Source organism: Enhydra lutris, unplaced genomic scaffold, assembly GCF_002288905.1.
Source record: "Enhydra lutris kenyoni isolate GAN:26980312 unplaced genomic scaffold, ASM228890v2 scaffoldscaffold36, whole genome shotgun sequence".
NCBI lineage: Eukaryota > Metazoa > Chordata > Mammalia > Carnivora > Mustelidae > Enhydra > Enhydra lutris.
This window is the reverse complement of record NW_019154120.1, coordinates 13835634-13855272: the sequence shown is the minus strand read 5'-3', so window position 1 is coordinate 13855272 and position 19639 is coordinate 13835634. Positions and strand designations below refer to the sequence as shown.

Below are 19639 nucleotides of genomic sequence, written 5' to 3'. Positions count from 1 at the left end.
GTATACCCATGTCCTCTCTGGGGAGAGAAAGAGCCGAGGTGTATGCAGGTGGGGCTGAAGCCACACGCAGAGGCGTAAAGTGACACCACGTGACGTGGAACATTAGAGAAGGCCTTTGAGGCATGCAGGTCGTCCCATGCTCCTTCTGCATCTAGCATGCTGGCTGGTCTGTGGCCTGGGACTGTCACCACGGTCATAGTCATTTAACCAGGAAGGCTTTGAATATGTCGATAAACATTCAGACGTTAAATAAACTGTACTTAGAATACTGCGTGAAGCAAAGCCCACTGGATTTACAAGGATCTCCTTGAAGCTTTGGGGGAGAGAAACCCAAGAAGTTGGGAGCAGGCAGGCAGTGGAATCTGAGGCTATGCTGCCATTCCTGCGAACGCTGTGCGCAAAGCCGGGATACTGCTCTTATTTGTGCTGTTTTAAATCAGTATGTGCGAGGGCTTGGATAGGTTCCATCTAGACCTCAGTTGGGGTCAGTCTCCTAACCCTGCAGTTCCTCTGGAGTCTTATATTATTTAGCTCTGAATTCCCTTACTGTGAACGTTTTCAGGAACTTAACCCCTACGGCTGGAGGAGATTACTGATACCACTGAACCTGATAGGATAATCTGTGCTTTTTGTAACCTGTCTCCTGTACCGGGTTACAGCCAAGTCCCTTCCAGGCAGGGACATCGTTTTCTGCTTTTACAGTACTTGACTCAGTTCTATATTAAGTAAATAGTCTGCTGGTTTATATTTGGACTATTAGTGCCCCTTGTACAGTATGCCTGCGTTCTGAATGGGGTTACCGTATTTCTATCCATGGGGGCATCTGTGGGATCAATGGATGGCATTAAAATCAGGCTGGGTTTTATCCCCCTCCAGGTTGCATCACAGCGCATTAGCTCAGTGGACCTCTCGTGTTGCAGCCTGGAGCATCTGCCTGCCAACCTCTTCTACAGCCAAGACCTCACTCATCTCAACTTAAAACAAAACTTCCTAAGGCAGAATCCCAGCCTACCAACTGCCAGGGGACTCAGTGAACTGCAAAGGTGAGCATACAGAAATGGGTCGCTTCTGATTGTTACTTGAATCATCTGAATTAAACAGCTACAGGGGCACCTGGGTGGCTCAGTGGGTTAAGCCGCTGCCTTCGGCTCAGGTCATGATCTCAAGGGTCTTGGGATCGAGCCCCGCATCGGGCTCTCTGCTCGGCGGGGAGCCTGCTTCCTCCTCTCTCTCTGCCTGCCTCTCTGCCTGCTTGTGATCTCTGTCTGTCAAATAAATAAATAAAATCTTTAAAAAAAAAAAAAAAAAAAAAACAGCTACAGTGTGTGACCTTTCTCTTTGAGAGGGCAAGGTAATAGGACTTCAGGAAAGTGAGGACATTATCAGTTTTATTGTGAAAATTTTTTTAAGGTCCCTGCCTTTGAAACGAATGATTTATGATATTCATTAACTGGACAGATTTGTGTAAGAAGAATTATTTCTCTTGAAAATACTTCTGTTTCCTAACTGATCTGCAGACGGGTCTGTGAAAAGTTTGTTACTCGGTGTGTTACTTCTGAACTACAGAGGTTTGGTCAGATTAGATTATTTCTTTGAAATTTACAAAAAGTCAGTTTTTTCCCATAAAGACATTTCTCTACCAGTTTAAGAACTAAGGTTTAAATCCCCTAATACCAGTTCATCTGGGTGGTTAGTGTGTAGGTTTCAAGAGCCAAACATTTAAACAGTCTGCTTTATAACTAGAGAGAAGGGACTTTTTTTGGGTGTACTTAAAATAGATTTAAGAATTTACTGTATTCATTTCCTTTTTAGACCAATGATCATTCTTGATTCTATGGTAAATTAAGCCTCTGATACTTACATATTTTTTGTAGATATATGAGACTAACTGCAAAAGAACATAACTTTTAAATAAACAATGAACTGTTCACTTGTTCTAAATGACTGATAATGATCCAGGATTAAACTGTGGTAACTTACCATTGTGATTATGTTTCATGGTTTTTAATATCCAAAAAGAATCACTGGGTAAGTGTTTGTTACAAAGTTTGTGCAGTGTGTAATTGGAAAAGAGAAGAGTATGATAATTGTCGCTTCAGACAGTTGTGAATAGTCTTCTTTGATAATATACCAAAACTTGACAAGTCGTCATTTCTTAAATGTTTCCAGTATGGAATCTAAAATCCTGTTGTTAAACTTTAAAAACTTCTTTCACACTAGGTTCTGTTGACCTTTCTTGCACTTTGAATGGGTCCTTGCCTGCACATCATTGTATCGCATTAATTATTGGTCATTTGGGAAATACTAGTTCATTAGATAATGAAGCTATTCCAAATGTTAGCGCATTTTATTATGCAATTCCAAGACCTCACAGTTGTTAATATCACCACTGATCTCATCAGAAAAGTCTTTAAGTATTGGGAAGTTCTCAAGTTCACGGTTGAAGCAAGTTTTCTAAAATTTTCATGTTCATTTGGAAGCTTGAAGGCTCTCCTTGGCAACAGATATCGTCAGTTGTTTTTCCTGAAATGACCTTCTCACTTCATTGTAGAGAAAATGTCTGCCAAATACCCAAGTCCGAGTAACGAATTTGTCAGTTGTTCTTTCAAGTAAAAGTGGCATTCCACGAATTATTGGCCAGTTTGGCTCAGAGCTCAAATAATCGTACAAGTGTTTTCTTTGAGATAACCATCATTCTTTACAGCAGAGGTGCTTTTATCTACAGATACGGAGGGCCAGTCGGGAAGCTCTGAAAGAACTAGATGATAAGCAGCGGAGGCTTCTTGGCCATGTAGGACCATCTGCCCTCCCGCTTGCGGGACGTCCAGGACGTCACACAGGGCCATCAGAACGCATTCAAACCAACGCTCTCAGTTTAGAGATGAGGTGGATGGAGAACTCAGTGTCAATGCAGATGCATGGTTCCTGCTGTGAGGTGGCTAGGGGCTGCGATGAGGGAGTGCTCCCAGGAGGGTTTATCCACAATGTTTATTTCTTTAAAAAAGTTAGAAGCAAATATGACAAAAATGTTAATATTTTAAAGAGCTGAGGAGTGGATGTTTAGATGATCATTATTTTTTATAGTTTTCTGTTTGCATGTTTCATAAGTAGTTTCAAAATTTAAAACCTAAACACAAAGAAAATCAAAGTGCGTCTCATTCCACGAGGGAATAGGATGCTTCCTGAAGAGCCAGCCTTTGTGGCCTACGCAAACAGATACCTGGGGGAAGGGCGTTTGGGGTATCGTCCTGCTTATTATTTAGTTCTTTCAGAGTTCCCAGGTTGGCCCTCTATCTGTGGATTCTGCATCTGTGACTTTCTCCTTGGCCCTGGCCCCTTCGCCTGTGCCGCCCCTCCCTCAGCACTCGGCCTGTCCCGCAGCTGTCCCGGGAGGCCCGTCTCTGCTGCCACCTGCACAGCGCAGGGAGCTCCGAGGGACAGCTACCTCCCTGGCATTTTCCCGCCTCCTTCGGTCCTTGCTAGTTGTCTCGCTGCTGTTTCCTACATTCCTTGGTTTTTGTTTTCATAGTTCAAAGATTGAAACTTTTTCCCCATCCAAGTAACATCCTATGTAGATTTTTTAAAATCTTAATAAACAACAAGACTCCTGATAAGGAATATGTGCCTGGCCCTCCCGCCCCTCCTGACACCCCAGTCCTCCCCCCCAGGCAACGATTTTTGAGTCTTTTGGCCCGTTTTTTGTGATTTTCCTCCATCTTCCAAAGTACTCTTTATATACTTCTATTTTGACATTTTTTTGTTGTTGTTGGACATTGTTTGTTGATTTACTACTGTGGAAGGTGAAACTGCAACTCTCTTCCCTTGTCACCGGCTCGCGCACGCTGCCGCTGCTCCGTCCACTGGGTGTGTGGCCAGCTCTCGGTTTTGGTTGTCATCCTCCTGAGGAGAGAGCTGTGGCCCACAGCCAAAGCGCTTATTAAATGCAGTGACTATATTTCCTTTCTTGTGCTGCCTGGAGAGTAGCCTCTCACTTGTGTACTTTTTTCTCTAATCTTCCTGTGTCGGACAGAACTCTTGACATGCTTTTCGATGCCTTCTTCTTGGACACTCCTTTGCTCCTGGAGTCGGGGTAGCTACCTGCTCCGTGGACCTCTGCACAGCTGACGTCCTGGGATGACCTTGTGTCATTTTCCTGGTGGCTCTCATCTCCCTGTGCTGGACCCATAGTTTGCTGACAGCTGGTAACTTGAAGAAAGGCTTGGTTTACTCCCTCTTTTTAATGCAGTGTCTTCCCGAGAAAGGAAGCATGGGAGACCAATTTATCAGACACTTTGCATATCTGAAAATATTTTCTCTCCCACTTGAGTGGTAATTTGGCTGGCTTCTACGTAGGAAAACACGTGTTCTGAGAATTTTGAAGCCAGTGCACTATTATTTTCTAGGTTCTACAGTTGCTTTTAAAAAGTGTTATGCTATTCTGATCCCTCTCTTTACAGGTGATCTTTTTTCCCCTTTTGTTTGCTTGTTTGTTTTGTTTTGTTTTGTTTTAAACAACCTCCAGAAGACGGTAGGATGTTCCTTCTTTGGCTCTCTTTATTAATTTCAGCCCTTATGACGAATACTCAGTCTAAAAAAATTATGTTCTTCAGTTCTGGAAAACTTTCTCATTAGGTTTGTTTGATCATTTTCTCCCCTACCTTGATTTTCTCTTCTTCCGAATTCCTGTGAGTTCGGCGGAACCTCATTTCTCCTCTAATTCTCTCATTCTCCTCTCTCTCTGCTTGAATGCCCTACTTCTTGACAGGTGTTCTCTACTCTGTGTTAACCCTTCTGAAGTTCTGTTGTCTTTATTTTTCAAGAGCTCTTTCTTGTTTGTTTTTTAATTTGTGTGCATTTTAATAACATTCTCTTCTGTCTTTTTCCTCTTCTGTTTCTGAGGGCATTAAAGCTATCTATTTATTTATTTATTTATTTATTTCCTTCCTTCCTTCCTTCTTGCACTGTCCGTTTCTTTTTCTCCTGTCTGTGTAGGTGTCTGATTTTGTGTAGAAACGTAACTTTTGGCGATCCTTTGCTCTCTGTTCCTATTTAATGGTGAGTCACTGAGAAGTGAGTTGGCCACTGTGATACGTGGGCAAGGCTTCTCCACGTAGAGCAACCCTGTCACAGCCTTCAGGGGTGAGCTTGTGGTTTCATTGGGGAACTTCCAAAGACAGTATCTGTGGATCTTTTCCCTAAGGCATGTCAGTTTTACGTGAGAGGAATCCTGTGGTCTTCTGTGTGGGCAATGCATGCTGAGATTCAGGAAGCAGAGTGAGGAAGAGAGCTAGAATCTGAGGGTTTAGCGTGTGCATTATTAATTGGTGCCTGTTTTCAGAACAGTCTTTTCTACTAGGCCTGATGTCTTTGAGCCAGAGACTCTACAGTTCTGTTTCTTCCAGGGCATAAGCTGGGTTCTGCTGCAACTGGGGAGAGGATATGGGGTCTTAAGTCTTCCTTGTGTAACCCTACGATGTCTTTTTGTAGAAGTATAACAAACATAGAAGAGGCACAAGAATGAGTGTACTATTAGGTGGGTTTCCTCAAAGTAAACCCATCCATGTAACTGGTATGTATATTGAGAAGTAGAATATTGCTAGCACCCCAGAAGCCTTCCTGTGCCCCTCCTCCAGTCAGAGATTAGATTAAAGAGAGTCACTATCCTGACTTTTAACACCATAAGTGAGTTTTGCCTGTTTTAGTACTTGATATAAATGGGTAGTATGTAGTGGCATCCAACTTTCTTCATTTACGTTTTTTTAGAAAAGCAGACAAAACATATGAACTTACGTATTATTGGTTCGTACTTTGTGCAGGATGAAGCCATGTCTTTCACTTAAGGTAGAAGATTTTTCAGCTTGACATGGCAACAAAGGTTTCTGTTTTTTATGCCTAGAGGGGGTAGACTGAGGGGACTTGGTGTGTGTGGGGGGGGGTCCTAGGCAACTGCTGAAGCTGCTGTTGTGTGCCTTTTGGAAAACAAATGTGCTTTAAACCCGTTTTTTCCCTACCACACGCTACTACCTCCATCGTCCAAGAAATATTTTATTGCAAAGTTCTCAAAGTAATACATTTGTAAGTCTAGTATAATATACATACATACACTTAGTACTGGGAATTGAAATTATAATATAGATTTTTAAACTCACATACTCCAAAAAGCATTAATGTAGCGTTTATATGCTAATACGATTAATATGGCAGGTTTGAGATATGCGATTGTATTTAGTTGTATATTTTTGATTTGTGTGTTTATGGAATTTGTGCTAATTTCTAGTGCATGTGTCATAGTGAATATGTTAGAGAGGTACCAGAGGGGAGCTTACTGTGTTTTTACCTAAGTCTCAAGGAATGAATTTTTAGATTACAACATTAGTTAGGGCAGATATCCAGGGAGTAACTTTTTAAGTACAGTGCATTTATAACAGGTAGGAGTTCTGTGACTTCTTCTCTTAACCACATATCCCCTTAATTTTTCTTCCTATTGGAAATTCTTGCCTTAAATAAATGAGCTGTTTTCACAGAACATTTACGTTGGTATTTCTAGCCGCATTCTAAATCTGGAAAGATGGCGTGCTGATGTACACACATAGGCCAGCAGTTTCAGAGGGAAAACATTGTTCTTGGAACGACCACTGTTTGTTTTTCCTTTATTGGCATTGGAACTCTTCAAGTTAGTTTTCAAAATATAGAGGAGAGGCAAAATCAGAGTAATTTTTGGTAGCTTAATGGTTTCTTTCGTGATTATGTATGTCACTGTTAATTAGAATGTATTATTTACCTCCGTTTTATTAATAGATGGTGCTTCACTTACATGAGCTACATCTCCATTTAGATGACCCAGATGGTATGAGTCCTAAGATTATTATTATTTGCAATGGAGAATTAAAAAAAAATAAATTATAGTAAGTTTCTTTGTAAAGTCAGTGAAGAGGACAACTTTTTTGCTGTTTTAAATTCAAGGAATATAACTTACCTTCCCATGTCTGAAGTTTCTTTTTAATACTGTACTGAAGCAGTATGAACTTAGTTGTTCAAAATTCGTGTTCAGACATTTTCCTGAAACATGTAGCTGTTTTAAAATGACCACTTATTAAAGTTTCACGGGCAGTAATATTTCACAGAAGGATCCTGGGTTTGTAAGGGATGACGGATCAGAGCTCCCTTGTGCTGATAGCCCTCGCGGCACTCGCAGCGAGCCGCGTACAGAGCAAACTCAGAAGCAGAGTTTGGTGGGAGGAATTCGTGTGTGCATGCTTCTGGAGCTTTGCCCGTGGTGCTTGAAAGTTTGCCCCCGCATTTGAACTTAAACGTCCTCACCTTTGATCATTTAAAATGATCATTAGATCATTTTAATGTATGTTCTGCCTATCACTTTTATGGATAAGCCTATGTTTTAATATTTGACAAATTGATGATAATCAAAACACACTTCAACTGCTTAATTCTATATGTTAGAAATTAGACAAATTATTTAATAATTACTCTCATAAATACAAATCGATTGTGTTTCGGTTGTGTTGATGGCTGGTGATTATCTATCACTTCCATCCGTGAATAAGGGAAGCGAATCAGATTCCCTGCTCTGGTAGCAAGTTCTAGGAATGGAGCTGATTTTTTTTTTTTTTTATAGGGGTATTATTAACTAATTTCAGTGGAAGTTGGTGTTTCAAATTATTTGGTAAATCATGTGTGTCTGCAGAATTATTATTAATGTGATTTTTACCTTATGTGATCCTGAAATAGGCCAAAAAAAAAAAAAAAAAATCCCCTTAGGTTTACCACCATCAGCTTTTTTTTTTTTTTTTTTTTTTTAAAGATTCTTCTTTGGAGACTGAACTTTGTTGTTGTTTTGTTACTATGGTCCTCACAGTTTCACAATATTTTATGCAATAGTTTAAAAAAGCGTCTGCTCTTATGAAGATACAGTGCCTAGGAATAGCTGTGTTGCTTCAACTTGTAAACATTTGATGTTGAATTAAATTTTTGCCTGAATGATTTTCAGCGCAGGTGCCGTAAGGAAAGAGTTGACTTGAGCCTGTCACCTTTTTTTTCTTTTCTTTTTTTTTTTTTTTTTTACTGTTTTCTGCATTTATCTTGTTTGCTTTGAATTCTTAGGGAGCAGTGATTTGTTCTTCCTCAGAGGGAGGACCCGCTGTCAGGTCAGCTGTTCAGTACGTATGAGGTAAAGGAATGAGTATGTGAGCAAATGGTGGTGGGAGTCATCCTGATTCATTCAGCACTGTGTTGAGTATACCCCCTTCTCTGCAAAAGGTATTGTAGCCACATGTGGAAGAAGGGAGACTGGTCATTCATCATTCTATTTCTCTTTGGTTGAAGGGAAGATGAGAGGACTGCCTGCATGGCAAGGTGATTCAGAAAAGATGATGAAGAAAGACATTCCTAAGAAGGGATTTGAAGTTGGAAAAGGAAACATTAGATTTTAAACAGACAATATGACATCGGACTTCCTTTAAAAAAAAAAAAAAAAAAAAAAAGCAAGCTACACGTCTATTCACCATTCCCTAAACATACCTCACATTCACCTTGCAAGGAATGTGCGTCTCCTGCTTTTCACCCACCAGACCCAGGCTCAACCCAGTGAATCCTCCTCTCCTTCAAAGCACGTCTGTAATGACCTTTGTTTCTTGAAGCTTTTACTTATTTCCTCTTCCCCTGTGACCTTTTGTCTTCTGAATTGTTAGCTTTCTCTCTACTTAGTGCCTTTACCGAGTGTGTACCTTTTATAATAAACATCTGAAAACTTCAGACATTGCCATCTATATGAAGTCCTTGAGAACAGAGACGGAGTTTCCTTATCTTTGTCTTCCCTCTCTGCTGCCCCCCCCACAGGATATAATATATATATATATAATATATATAGTATATGGGAAGCCCCTTAATAAATATTTGTTGAGTTGAATTGTTAGTTTTCCCACAACCAAGGATAATCAAAGAAATGTGATCCTAAAACTTTCAGAAAAGAGCATCCAAAAAATGCTTTGAACATTGAGTAGCACCATTTGGTGTATTTAGTGCTTAAGGTTTCTTTTTAAGGGGACAGTGGTCATTTAGAAAGATGGTACATCCATCATGTTACATTGTATAGTATCTGGAGATCAATTTCAAGGAACTTAGGAATAAGCTTGTCATTGTGTCTTACAGACTATGGTATAAAATGGGTATAATGTAACTTGAGGTAGAGATCACAATTACCTTTGGGTCAAGGACAGCGTGAATTAAAGACTTGGAGGAGAGAAGTGATTTGATCTCTATTTAAATGTGAAATGTGTTTTAGCTGAAAAGAATAAGAGGAATGGGGGGGAGCAGGGGTGTTTCAAATGGGAGAACAGTGGGGAGAAGGAATGAGGTTGAGTTGGGTTTGCAAGTGTGTGGGTGGAGTAGAATGAAAGCTATGAAGACATGAGCATTGAGAAACTAGTAATTATGCCTGGAATTTATCAAGTACCTTCTTCTTAGAAAGCTCAATTTTCTACATTTTTAATCCCCCCATGGAGTGGAAAACAAATGACCTTATTTCCTACTCTGTTCTTTTGGGGATCTTGGCATTCCAGAGCTACGAAGTTATTCATTATTACTTACCCATCCCAGAAGTTCACCTTTCCAGGTTTTTAAAGAAAGAGATTTTAATATTGTGTTTTTATCAGTAATTTCTGAAAACTCCCTTTGAATGGGAATGGTGATGGTCCATTAAGAGTAGAATCAGGAGCCGCGTGCTAAAATATTTTTGCAGTTCATTTGCCAAACTTAGAACTGCAGTACCTAGCCCGACTTCAGCTTCTTTGAAGATGTTCTGCCATATAAAGAAATATTACAAGTGAACAAGTGCTAAGTGCTACAGAAAGGGTACGGCCCGTGTGTTAAAGAGCACTTAGCACAAGGGCTGCTCAGGGAGGAGTAACCTTGGGAAGGAATTTCCACTACTGAGGTTTGGTGGGGCTTGCCAAGTGTGTAAGGAATTTCATAGACTGGGTAGAATGCCCTTCTTTCAGTTAACTCTTCCAACACTGGAAGTTCCTTTATTCTACAGCTTTGCTTTTCAGATGGAATTTTGATCCTCTTGGGAAGCTTTCCATTTCACACGACTCCCATTTTCCCTCCCTGATCAAAGGAAAGCCTCCGCTGGTGCTTGGGGCGCTGAGACTGCGCGTAGCCTTTGGTCTTCCCCTTGGTGTGGGCTCCCGACCTCATTTCTGAAAATAATAGCTGATTTTCTTCTTCCCTCACATGGTGCACGAAGAAGAGGGAGCTCAGAAAGAAACAAAAGGTTTCTTTATCAGCCAGACTGTATTAAATTACCGGCTGCCTTATTGACTTCTTGGGATCCGTTAAGATGTTTAACTTTTTTCCCCACTTAAATAAAAAGAAAGGAGGGATCTTCAGAAGCCTTGGCTTGATTCCAGTGAGGCTGTTGTATTCTGGCTGGTTCCATTCTTCCGTTTGTTCTAGTTGAGCTCTTTGCTGTACTGTCCAGGCTTTACCTTACTTGCAAGTGGTTAATGTTGAACAGAGTATTTGCACGTGCTTGTTATTCTGAGTGGTGACCAACTTTCCCTCTGCACAGAGCTCTTAGGGGACAGTGATACGCATGCAGGGAGAGGCTGACCGATGGTGCTCATTTTGTGGTTTTTTTTTTTTTTTGTTTTGTTTTTTAAAGATTTTATTTATTTATTTGACAGAGATCACAAGTAGGCAGAGAGGCAGACAGAGAGAAAGGAAGGGAAGCAGGCTCCCTGCTGAGCAGAGAGCCCAATGTGGGGCTCGATCCCAGGACCCTGGGATCATGACCCGAGCCAAAGGCAGAGGCTTTAACCCACTGAGCCACCCAGGCGCCCCTCATTTTGTGGTTTTTAATGGTGAAGAGTCGTCATGACTTGGGAACATGATTACTGCTGTTCCTAATGACATCTGGAAAAAACCCTTTGTTTGCCAGTGCAAGAACTCTGAAGGAAACCCAGTAATGCCCTTTCCTCCCTCTCTCCTCTGCCTCAGGTCGGACAGCCTCAGCGCGCTCTGGAGTTCTTTCTACCCACACACATGTTAAGAATGAAAAATCTGTGAGCGTTGTTGTTGTTAAGAGTGCCTGTAGTTCTGTGGCACCTGGGTGGCTCAGTGGTTTAAGCCTCTGCCTTTGGCTCAGGTCATGATCTCAGGGTTCTGGGATCGAGCCCCGCATCGGGCTCTCTGCTCAGCAGGGAGTCTGCTTCCCTCTCTCTCTCTGCCTGCCTCTCTGCCTACTTGTGATCTCTCTCTGTCAAATAAATAAATTCTTTAAAAAAAAAAAGAGTGCCTGTAGTTCTGATGTCTTTCGCCACGATCACCACAGTAAGAGCTTTGAACGGGAGGAGTCACGCGCCCGCTGTCCTGTCCCCAGGCGGGTTAGGGTGATGGCACCAGTGCTGGAGAGATTGTTTCCCAGTGCCTTCTCTGAAGGAGGGAACACCCAGCCCTCCCGGGTGATGTCTTTGGGACCTGTAATTAACAAGAGAACGTTAGGGAAAGTCCAACTTCCCACCTAGTTTTCTTTTTTTTTTTTTCTCATTGTAAGATTTCTGTCAGAATGCACCTTTCACCCCACGTCGAGAGGTAGGGGTGTGTGTGTGTGTGTGTGTGTGTGTGTGTGTGTGTAGGGGAAGCACATCAAGGAAAGCAGAGATATCCTGTGATTTTCATGATACACACAAAACCATGCCTCCTCACGTATCTCACTTCTGTATTCAGATTTTTTCTTAGGTAAATAGCAGTATCTTCATCTGGAGTTTGAGGCACTCCGTGCTTAGTCTCTATGTGCCCTGTACACCCACAGTTCTTTCTGCTTAACTCTGTCATTTGCTGAATGTTTCCCAAGTATACCTGTAGTTTTTGCCCTCCAAATCAGAGTTTCTCAAAATATGATTTATGAATGCTTATGTCAGGATCACATGGGATATTCACAGGCAACAGGGAAATCTTTTTTTCCAGCCATCCCTGCGGAGTCAGAACCTCTGGTGGTGAGAACCAGGAAACCTTTTTTTTTAAAGATTTTATTTATTTATTTGCCAGAGAGAGAGCGAGAGAGCGCAAGCACGGGGAGTGGTAGGCAGAGAGAGAGGCAGGCTCCCCACTGAGCAAGGATCCTGGTGGGGAACTCTGTCCCAGGACCCTGGGATCATGACCTGAGCCTAAGGCAGATGCTTAACTGACTGAGCCACCCAGGCGTCCCAGGAAACTGCATTTTTCACAGGACATGTCAAATTTATTCTCTTTGAATGTCCTCTCTTCCAATCCCCATCTCCCCATTAAACTCTTGTTTGTGTCCCTTTGATCAAAGTGACTTTTCTCTTCTGTAAGTACCCGTGATTTTTTTTCCAGTAAGTTTTCATCTTGTGCTTTGTATTATAGCGCCTTTGCTCCCAAACTATTTTTAAATTCCTGGGGGGTGAAAACCATTTGTAATTCATATTTGTATGCTTTACACACCTTTGTGCATTATACAAATTCAGGCAATGCTTACTGAATGGATGGTTAGACTTTTATTGTATCTAGTAAACTTTTGGGTACTGGATTTTTTCTGTTAACTATCAGGTATACTTGGTTTATTTGAGATGTGAGCTTAAACTGCTCATGTCTAAGCACATTTTCATGATACAATTATTCTCTCCGACCTTAGCTTACGTTCATTTTCTCCTTTGATAATCTGATATCTGTGATAGAGATGTTATCTAGTTTTCATTTTTATATATCCTTATATGACTCGACTGGGATTTTACCAAGTATACTTTATGGGTCTTCTCTTTTTCTTTCCTCTGAGAAGACGAGTGGAAATAGCGATTTGTTTTCTACTTTTTACATTTTTGTTCTTTGTCCTGCTAGTGTGGTGGTTAATATTAAACATCTCTGGAATGATGTTGCAATTGAATTGACTTTGGGCAAATCTGTTTGTAAGAAAATGAGAAAAGGTAGTCAGGGATAAATTGAATAAAGAAACCATTTCATAGGAAAGATAAGGTTAACTGTGACATAATAACATAATGCTTGTTTGTCGTTTCAGTCATTGTATTGCCAGTTCATAAAAGAATCAGAAGACAGATTGATGCTTCTTGTGACTCATTGTTTTCATGAATTTGGTTAGTGCGGGGTTACTGTAGATTACTGTAGATCGAGCGACTACTCTTTCCACATGATTACCATCTTATGATTTGGAGTGCTTTTCTTTTTTTTTTTTTTTTTCCTCTTGAAGACTTTATTTATTTATTTGTCAGAGAGCACAAGAGGGGGAGCAACAGGCAGAGGGAGAAGCAGGCTCCCCGCTGAGCAAGGAGCCCACTGTGGGCCTTGCTGCGGGGACCCTGGGATTGTGACCTGAGCTGAAGGCAGGTGTTTAACTGACTGAGCCCATCCAGGTGTCTCAGGAGTGGTTTTCTATATAGTGTACTTACTCGATTCATGGGAGCCAGCCACACCCCACCAACCCCTGTGGGTTGGAGCTCTGTCCTGTTGGCTGTTGTATATATAGGGTTAACTTAGCCTGGGTCTGGCACAAAGTAAGTAACCAATAAGCACCTCCTATTTGAATCATTTTAAAAAGAGGATTAAAATAGAAATGTCTCCCTTTAGGGAATGCTTTAATTTGCATCCCAGCAATATGTCCATTGTAATTGTGGCCAACATGGAGTGTTCTTGATTTCCTTGATTATTATTTTGGAAAAATTATGTTTGTGACTTGTAGCTTTCCTCTACTTATTCTGCAGCAATTCTTAAGAAAATTTTTCTCCAATATAGTTTTATCCAAGGATATGCGTGTGTCTATTTTTGTTTTTGAGTCATATGAAAAGGTGATACGCCTGTTTTGCTTGTGCTGAGAGTCATTAATGGTGATTAGGATTACGATGGAATGGTTTCTGTGTATTTTGGCTCAAGTGCTGAGAAGCTGGCTGTGTACCAGGTTAGCATTTGTATATTCGTATGCGCGCCGAAACTCCCAGAAGACCCTGGCAGGTGTTCACTGGGTGCAAGGCTGGTGGACTTCGTCCTAAAGGGACAACAGGAAAAATCACTGCACCAAGAAGCAGAGAAGTCACCAACGAGAGTTCAGTCCCAGGGCAGTAGAGTTTGGGGTATGAGAGCTAAACGGAGCTGAGTCATGGTTTCTGAAGAGGAGGCATTCCCAGCAGGTCTGAAGTGGCCTCTGTGACTCAAATGTTTCCCAGGCCACCGCAACCGCAGATGTGTCTGTGTATCCAGGGAAAGAGCGCCTTTTAAGTCTTTTGCAAATTGTTTTGTTTTCTGACATAAATACTGTCGCCCTGGTTGCCCTGGGTCATACCTGGGTTAGGCAAAAATATTAAAACATGGCTGTGGGACAAAGTTCACAAACAGTGCAATTCTGTGCTAGAGGAGTCAATTCAAAGTGCAAGGAGGGTAAATTAAGAAGCTGCTGAGCCGCGTCTCTTTCACTCACTGGTTTAATGCTTCTCGAGAGAGTACATTCAGTACACATTTTTTAAAAGTACTTTGATACTCTTTCCAAGATTTATCCTTCCACAGATAAAGGAGACAAGTTACTCTGTCAAATGAATTGTTTAATCGAAGCATTTTATAGGCTCCATGACACCAGCTGGGCTCTTAGGAAGAACCAAAGAGCAGGCATTTGATTTTATAAATTATCCTGGGGAAAAAGAGAAATAAAAAGTAAATGTAGCTTTTTTAAAAAAATATTTTATTTATTTATTTGACAGAGAGAGAGATCACAAGTAGGCAGAGAGGAAGGCAGAGAGAGGGGTAAGTAGGCTCTCCGCTGAGCAGAGAGCCCGATGTGGGGCTTGATCCCAGGACCCTGAGACCATGACCTGAGCCGAAGACAGAGGCTTTAACCCACTGAGCCACCCAGGTGCCCCTGTGGCTTGTTTTAACCTACGGTTTTCGCTTCGTTTTATTTGAACAGTAGTAGGCTTTCTCTTTTTGTTCACTCTTTTCCTGGTATATAAAATTGAATGAATGTTAAATTGAATGAATATTGAAAATGGTGATTTATTTAATACATGCTGTTGGCATAATTAACTACTAGACACACACACCCCCAAAGCCCCCTAAAATGGGAGTAGACCTCTACCAAGCTTCACATGTAAGAAATAAGTGTTAGGCGAAATAAAGATTTGTGTATGAAATAAAATACATGAATATGAAGATACATGGGAGAACTTTTGTACCATTTTGGGGTGAGGTAAGAGGACCTTCCCAAGCAAGGTGAAAAGTATAGACTCCATCAAGGAAAAGATTGTCAAATTTGAGCAAATAAAAATTAGTGTGTGGCTTAAGTTATCATTAACAAGCAGAGTGGGGAAATGAAACAGGAAGTCTGAGTGTCATGTGACACAGCGGCATATGACACTGGGTGTGGCAATTAACACTGGGGGAGCTCCTACAAGTTACTAAGTTAACGACAGATAACCCAATAGGAAAACAGGCAAAGGATAGGAATGTGGGGGCGCCTGGGTGGCTCAGTGGTTAAAGCCTCTGCCTTCGGCTCAGGTCATGATCTCAGGGTCGTGGGATCGAGCCCCGCATCGGGCTCTCTGCTCAGCGGGGAGCCTGCCTCCTCCTCTCTCTCTGCCTGCCTCTCTGCCTACTTGCGATCTGTCTGTCAAATAAATTAAAAAAAAATCTTAAAAAAAAAAAAAAGGATATGAATGTGTATCCCAAAGAAGATGCACTCCACAAAAAGATACCACGTTTTGCCCATGAGATTGGCCACAGTGGAAAGGATGCCAACGTTAAGGGCTAGTGAAAGGAACATAGAAAGGAGCCCTCTCCAACAGGGATGATTGTGAATTTCTACAACATTTGGTGATCTCATAGTACATATTAAAGTTTAAATTGCACATATTCTTGGGCCCATCAGTTACACTTTTAGAAAAACAGGTTCGCAATCCCTGACCCAAAATTCTTAAGGCTGTTTGTGTTTCAGATTTCAGAGAGTTTCAGATTATTAAAAATAATATAGAAACGTATATTATATAGCACCTCTAGCAGGCTTTGGGGCTCTGTGAGCAGACACGTTTATATTTCTAAAGGGAACAAATTCATGTCAGGATATTCACATCAGCGCAGGTCAACTTTTGTCACCACATGAATCAGTGAAAAATTTTTAAATTTTCAGAGCCTATTGGATTTCAGAATTATGGGTAAGTCATTGGGCACCCACAAATACTGCAAAATGAAAACACCGATGCACAAGAGGATATGCTGAATTATTCCTAACAGCAAAAAACAGCCGGGAGTACTCCTGATGTCAGTCAGTGGAGGGATGGATGGAATCAGTTGGGGTACATTTGTACTCTGTGTATTATACAGCTGTCAGAAGAGTGAATTAGACTTTTACCTACTGCCTCCGAAAGATGATTTGTCTGTAGTCGATGAGAAAACAAGTCACAGAAAAAATGTGTGTGGTATAAGCCCATTCAAAAAAGAGGGGGGTTATCTCCTATTTATGCATGTATGTGTTCTCTGGGGAGGAAGAGCTTCGGAAGCCTGTACACCAAACTTGACACTGGTCATCTCAGGAGGGATGGGATTTGGAAGGACGTAGAGGAGACTGTTAATGTGTTCTTTATATGCTCCTATAGTTCGACTTGTTAAAATGAGCATGTATTATTTCAGTAATCAAATAAAAGCAATCCTCTTAAAGGCTACTGCAGTGGGAATTACAGAGCGCTGAGGGCCTGGCAGCTCTCCACTACGGTACACCCACTCTGAGCCTTTAGGGAGCTTGCTTTTCGTAATTCATGGAAAGCAGGAGACTAAGCCCACAGCTAGGCTTACAACTCCAGCCCTAGAGCAGGTCCTTCATTACTTAATATTGGAGCCTAATAATTTCCAAAGTGTATTAGTATGTTTCCCCACAGGGAAAAAAACAAGTGAAACGTGGACTGTTACTATGAAACAGAAATCCAATCACCAGGGAATCTTTTTCTAATTGACCCACTTGTAGTGAATAATAACTCCGGAAAATAATATTGATTTCTCTCTGTTAGAATCATTGAGTAGAGCAAGTATGGTTTCCTCTTCATGAGCATAATGCGTAACTCCCATTTAATCACATTTGAATAGGTTTAAAAACTGGAGTACCTCCGCCATACTGTCATTTATTTTATGGTCAAATTACTATATTTTTATGGAAATATTACTAAAGATTTAGATGGATCTAAAACTAATTATGTCTCCAAAGAATCATCATACTATTTATTTGGTTTTGTTTCCTAAATATCCATAGAGAACTTTGTCCATTGCATTTTGAGTGTGGGGAGATTGAGTGGTTACATGCTGAGAAAGGAGAAAGATCAATAGCGTCTAGGATCATGACAAAACAAGCCCGGTGACCTTCCATCATTTTAAGACACCCCCCCACCCCCGCCAGGCGATCCTACATTTTGTTATATGGCCCTTAGGATACCTAGTTGGGGAGGGACTCCAGTTTTTCTTTGTGAACTAAGTTATAATTAGAGTTTTCTGTCTTTATAGATGATCAAGTATTTAGTTGATTGCACTTTCCCTTCCTTCCTTTCAGAATTTATCCATCTTTTGGAGAGTGCGGGGCATGGGGCAGGGTACAGTCAGGGGGCTGAGCATGGATCTGGGTGCGGGCTGGATCCCACAACCCTAAGATCATGACCTGAGCTGAAGTCGAGAGTTGGAGGCTTAACTGACTGAGCCACCTAGGCACCCCTGACTGCACTTTTTTGTGGCACTTAGTATTTAAAAAAAAAAAAAATTGTACCTTGGAACTTTGTGTTGAGACCTGAGTTCTAGAAGCCTACAATGCCCATTATCATTGACTAAATGTTATAATACCACCCATTAGCTTTAAGAATTAACTAAGATTACTCTATTAGACGCTGGATACATGTTATCTTGATTTTTCCCCTACCCTGAGCTCTGTTACAGAACAAATGGACATGGGCTCCTGGGTGGCCCAGATGGCTAAGCGCTGCCTTCGGCTCGGCTCACGATCTCAGGGTCCTGGGATTGAGTCCCACTTTGGGCTCTCTGCTCTCCAGGGAGCCTGCTTCTCCCTCTGCCTCTGCCTCCCTGTCTCTGTGTCTCTCATGAATAAATAAATAAAATCTTAAAAAAAAAAAAAAAAAAGAACAAATGGACATGAATTACAGCTCTTTCCTTAAAGCAGATTGCTTGCTCTGCAGAGTGAAGTCAGGCCTCACAGGTTGCTGGCCAGTTGGTGGGCCCTGGCTTGTGGCTGCATTGCTTTAAATGAAATTGCACATGGTGTTCAAAATATCCATCGTCCTCCTTTGCCGAGGGGGCACCACCCTCTGTAGGGGGAGGGGAGGCTGAAAAAAAGAGGGCTTTCCATACTCTGCTCTGAGACCACCCTTTGACCTATGACTTAGGATTATTAGTAATTGGTACCTATTAAAGTCTCTAGTAAGAAGTAATAAAGACGAGCAGGAGCGATGAGAGGTAGTGTTGATGTTGACAGGCAGCGTATTCAGGCTGTATGTGACGCAGTTTCTCTGAGCCGACTTTCTGTATCCGCGAGCTTGAGAAATGAGAGAAAATGACTTCAAAGGCCCCTTTATTCTCACTTTAGATAACTGAGAAATGAAGAGGATATATCCACTTCAGGTAACTTTTTTAGCCTTGGCACTGTGTGTACGAATATACATATAACAGATGTTTTAAAAAACAAACTACAGAATTTCCTGTCCTTTTCGTTTCTAAAACATCAAGAAGAATCATTCCTTAGTAACTGCTAACCTGACCATTACAGTTGTTACAATCATCATTAAAGTAATTTTTATTAATCTGAAATTTTAGGATGTTCCGATTGTGTTCTACATACCTATATTGAACAGCTGTGAGGAATTATCTGTAACGTAGGACTTACTCCTAGGGTTTAAGAACTGTAATAGTAAAAAAAAAAAAAAAAAAAAGGAAGTGTATAGCTTAAAATAAAATTATTTAAAATATTTCACCAAATATGTATTTTTCCAAAGCCAGCCAGTTTTATTTTGGAATCTGAGTCTGTGTACATTTGGTAATTTATGGGTTTCACCTATTAGCATGACAGAGGTAAATGTCTTATAGGAGAGAGATATTTCTAGTCTTTTCTTCCCTGTTATCTTGCTCCCTCCTCTGCATTCTTTTTGGATGAAGGTAAAGAGAGGAAAGGTCATCCATTACCCATTCTGATTTCTTATCTCTCTTTTAACTTAAACATTGCCATCCAGGTATCTCTTCCCCATTTTAAGACCTGAGAGAAGTAGATTCTAGGTTATCTTTCTCCCAAGGGCTTTTTGAATTGGCAGATGCCTGTAATCTGACTGTTTCCACATCTGTAAAGAAAAAGTGGAACTGGAAGAAGGGTAAGGGTTAGAGTTTCCAAAACAAATGAATTTTAATGTGTTCGGACCAAGAACTTGAGTTCTCAGAAACAATTCATGCTTTGTTTGCTAAACAAGTCTACTGAACACTGTGTTCTTTTCTGGGAAGAATTTGGGGGATGGGCTGCACAGGGAGGAATATGAGGGATGTGGGGACTGTGATGAGAAGGAAGGAAAGAAATTTTAAGATACTTACAAATCGGAGTCAGCCCTTCAAATGTACAGGTCTAGGGCAAGAG

The 19639-nt window shown here is 41.1% G+C and overlaps 1 protein-coding gene across 1 annotated transcript in view; it reads left to right on the top strand.

Moving 5' to 3' along the window:
* LOC111154258 (PH domain and leucine rich repeat protein phosphatase 1) overlaps nt 1–19639 on the top strand; it is a 208362-nt gene that overhangs the window by 127755 nt on the left and 60968 nt on the right. Inside the window, exon 4 of the mRNA XM_022513762.1 lies at nt 877–1043. Within this exon, the coding sequence (XP_022369470.1) occupies nt 877–1043 (167 nt within the window). The remainder of the gene's footprint in view (nt 1–876; nt 1044–19639) is intronic.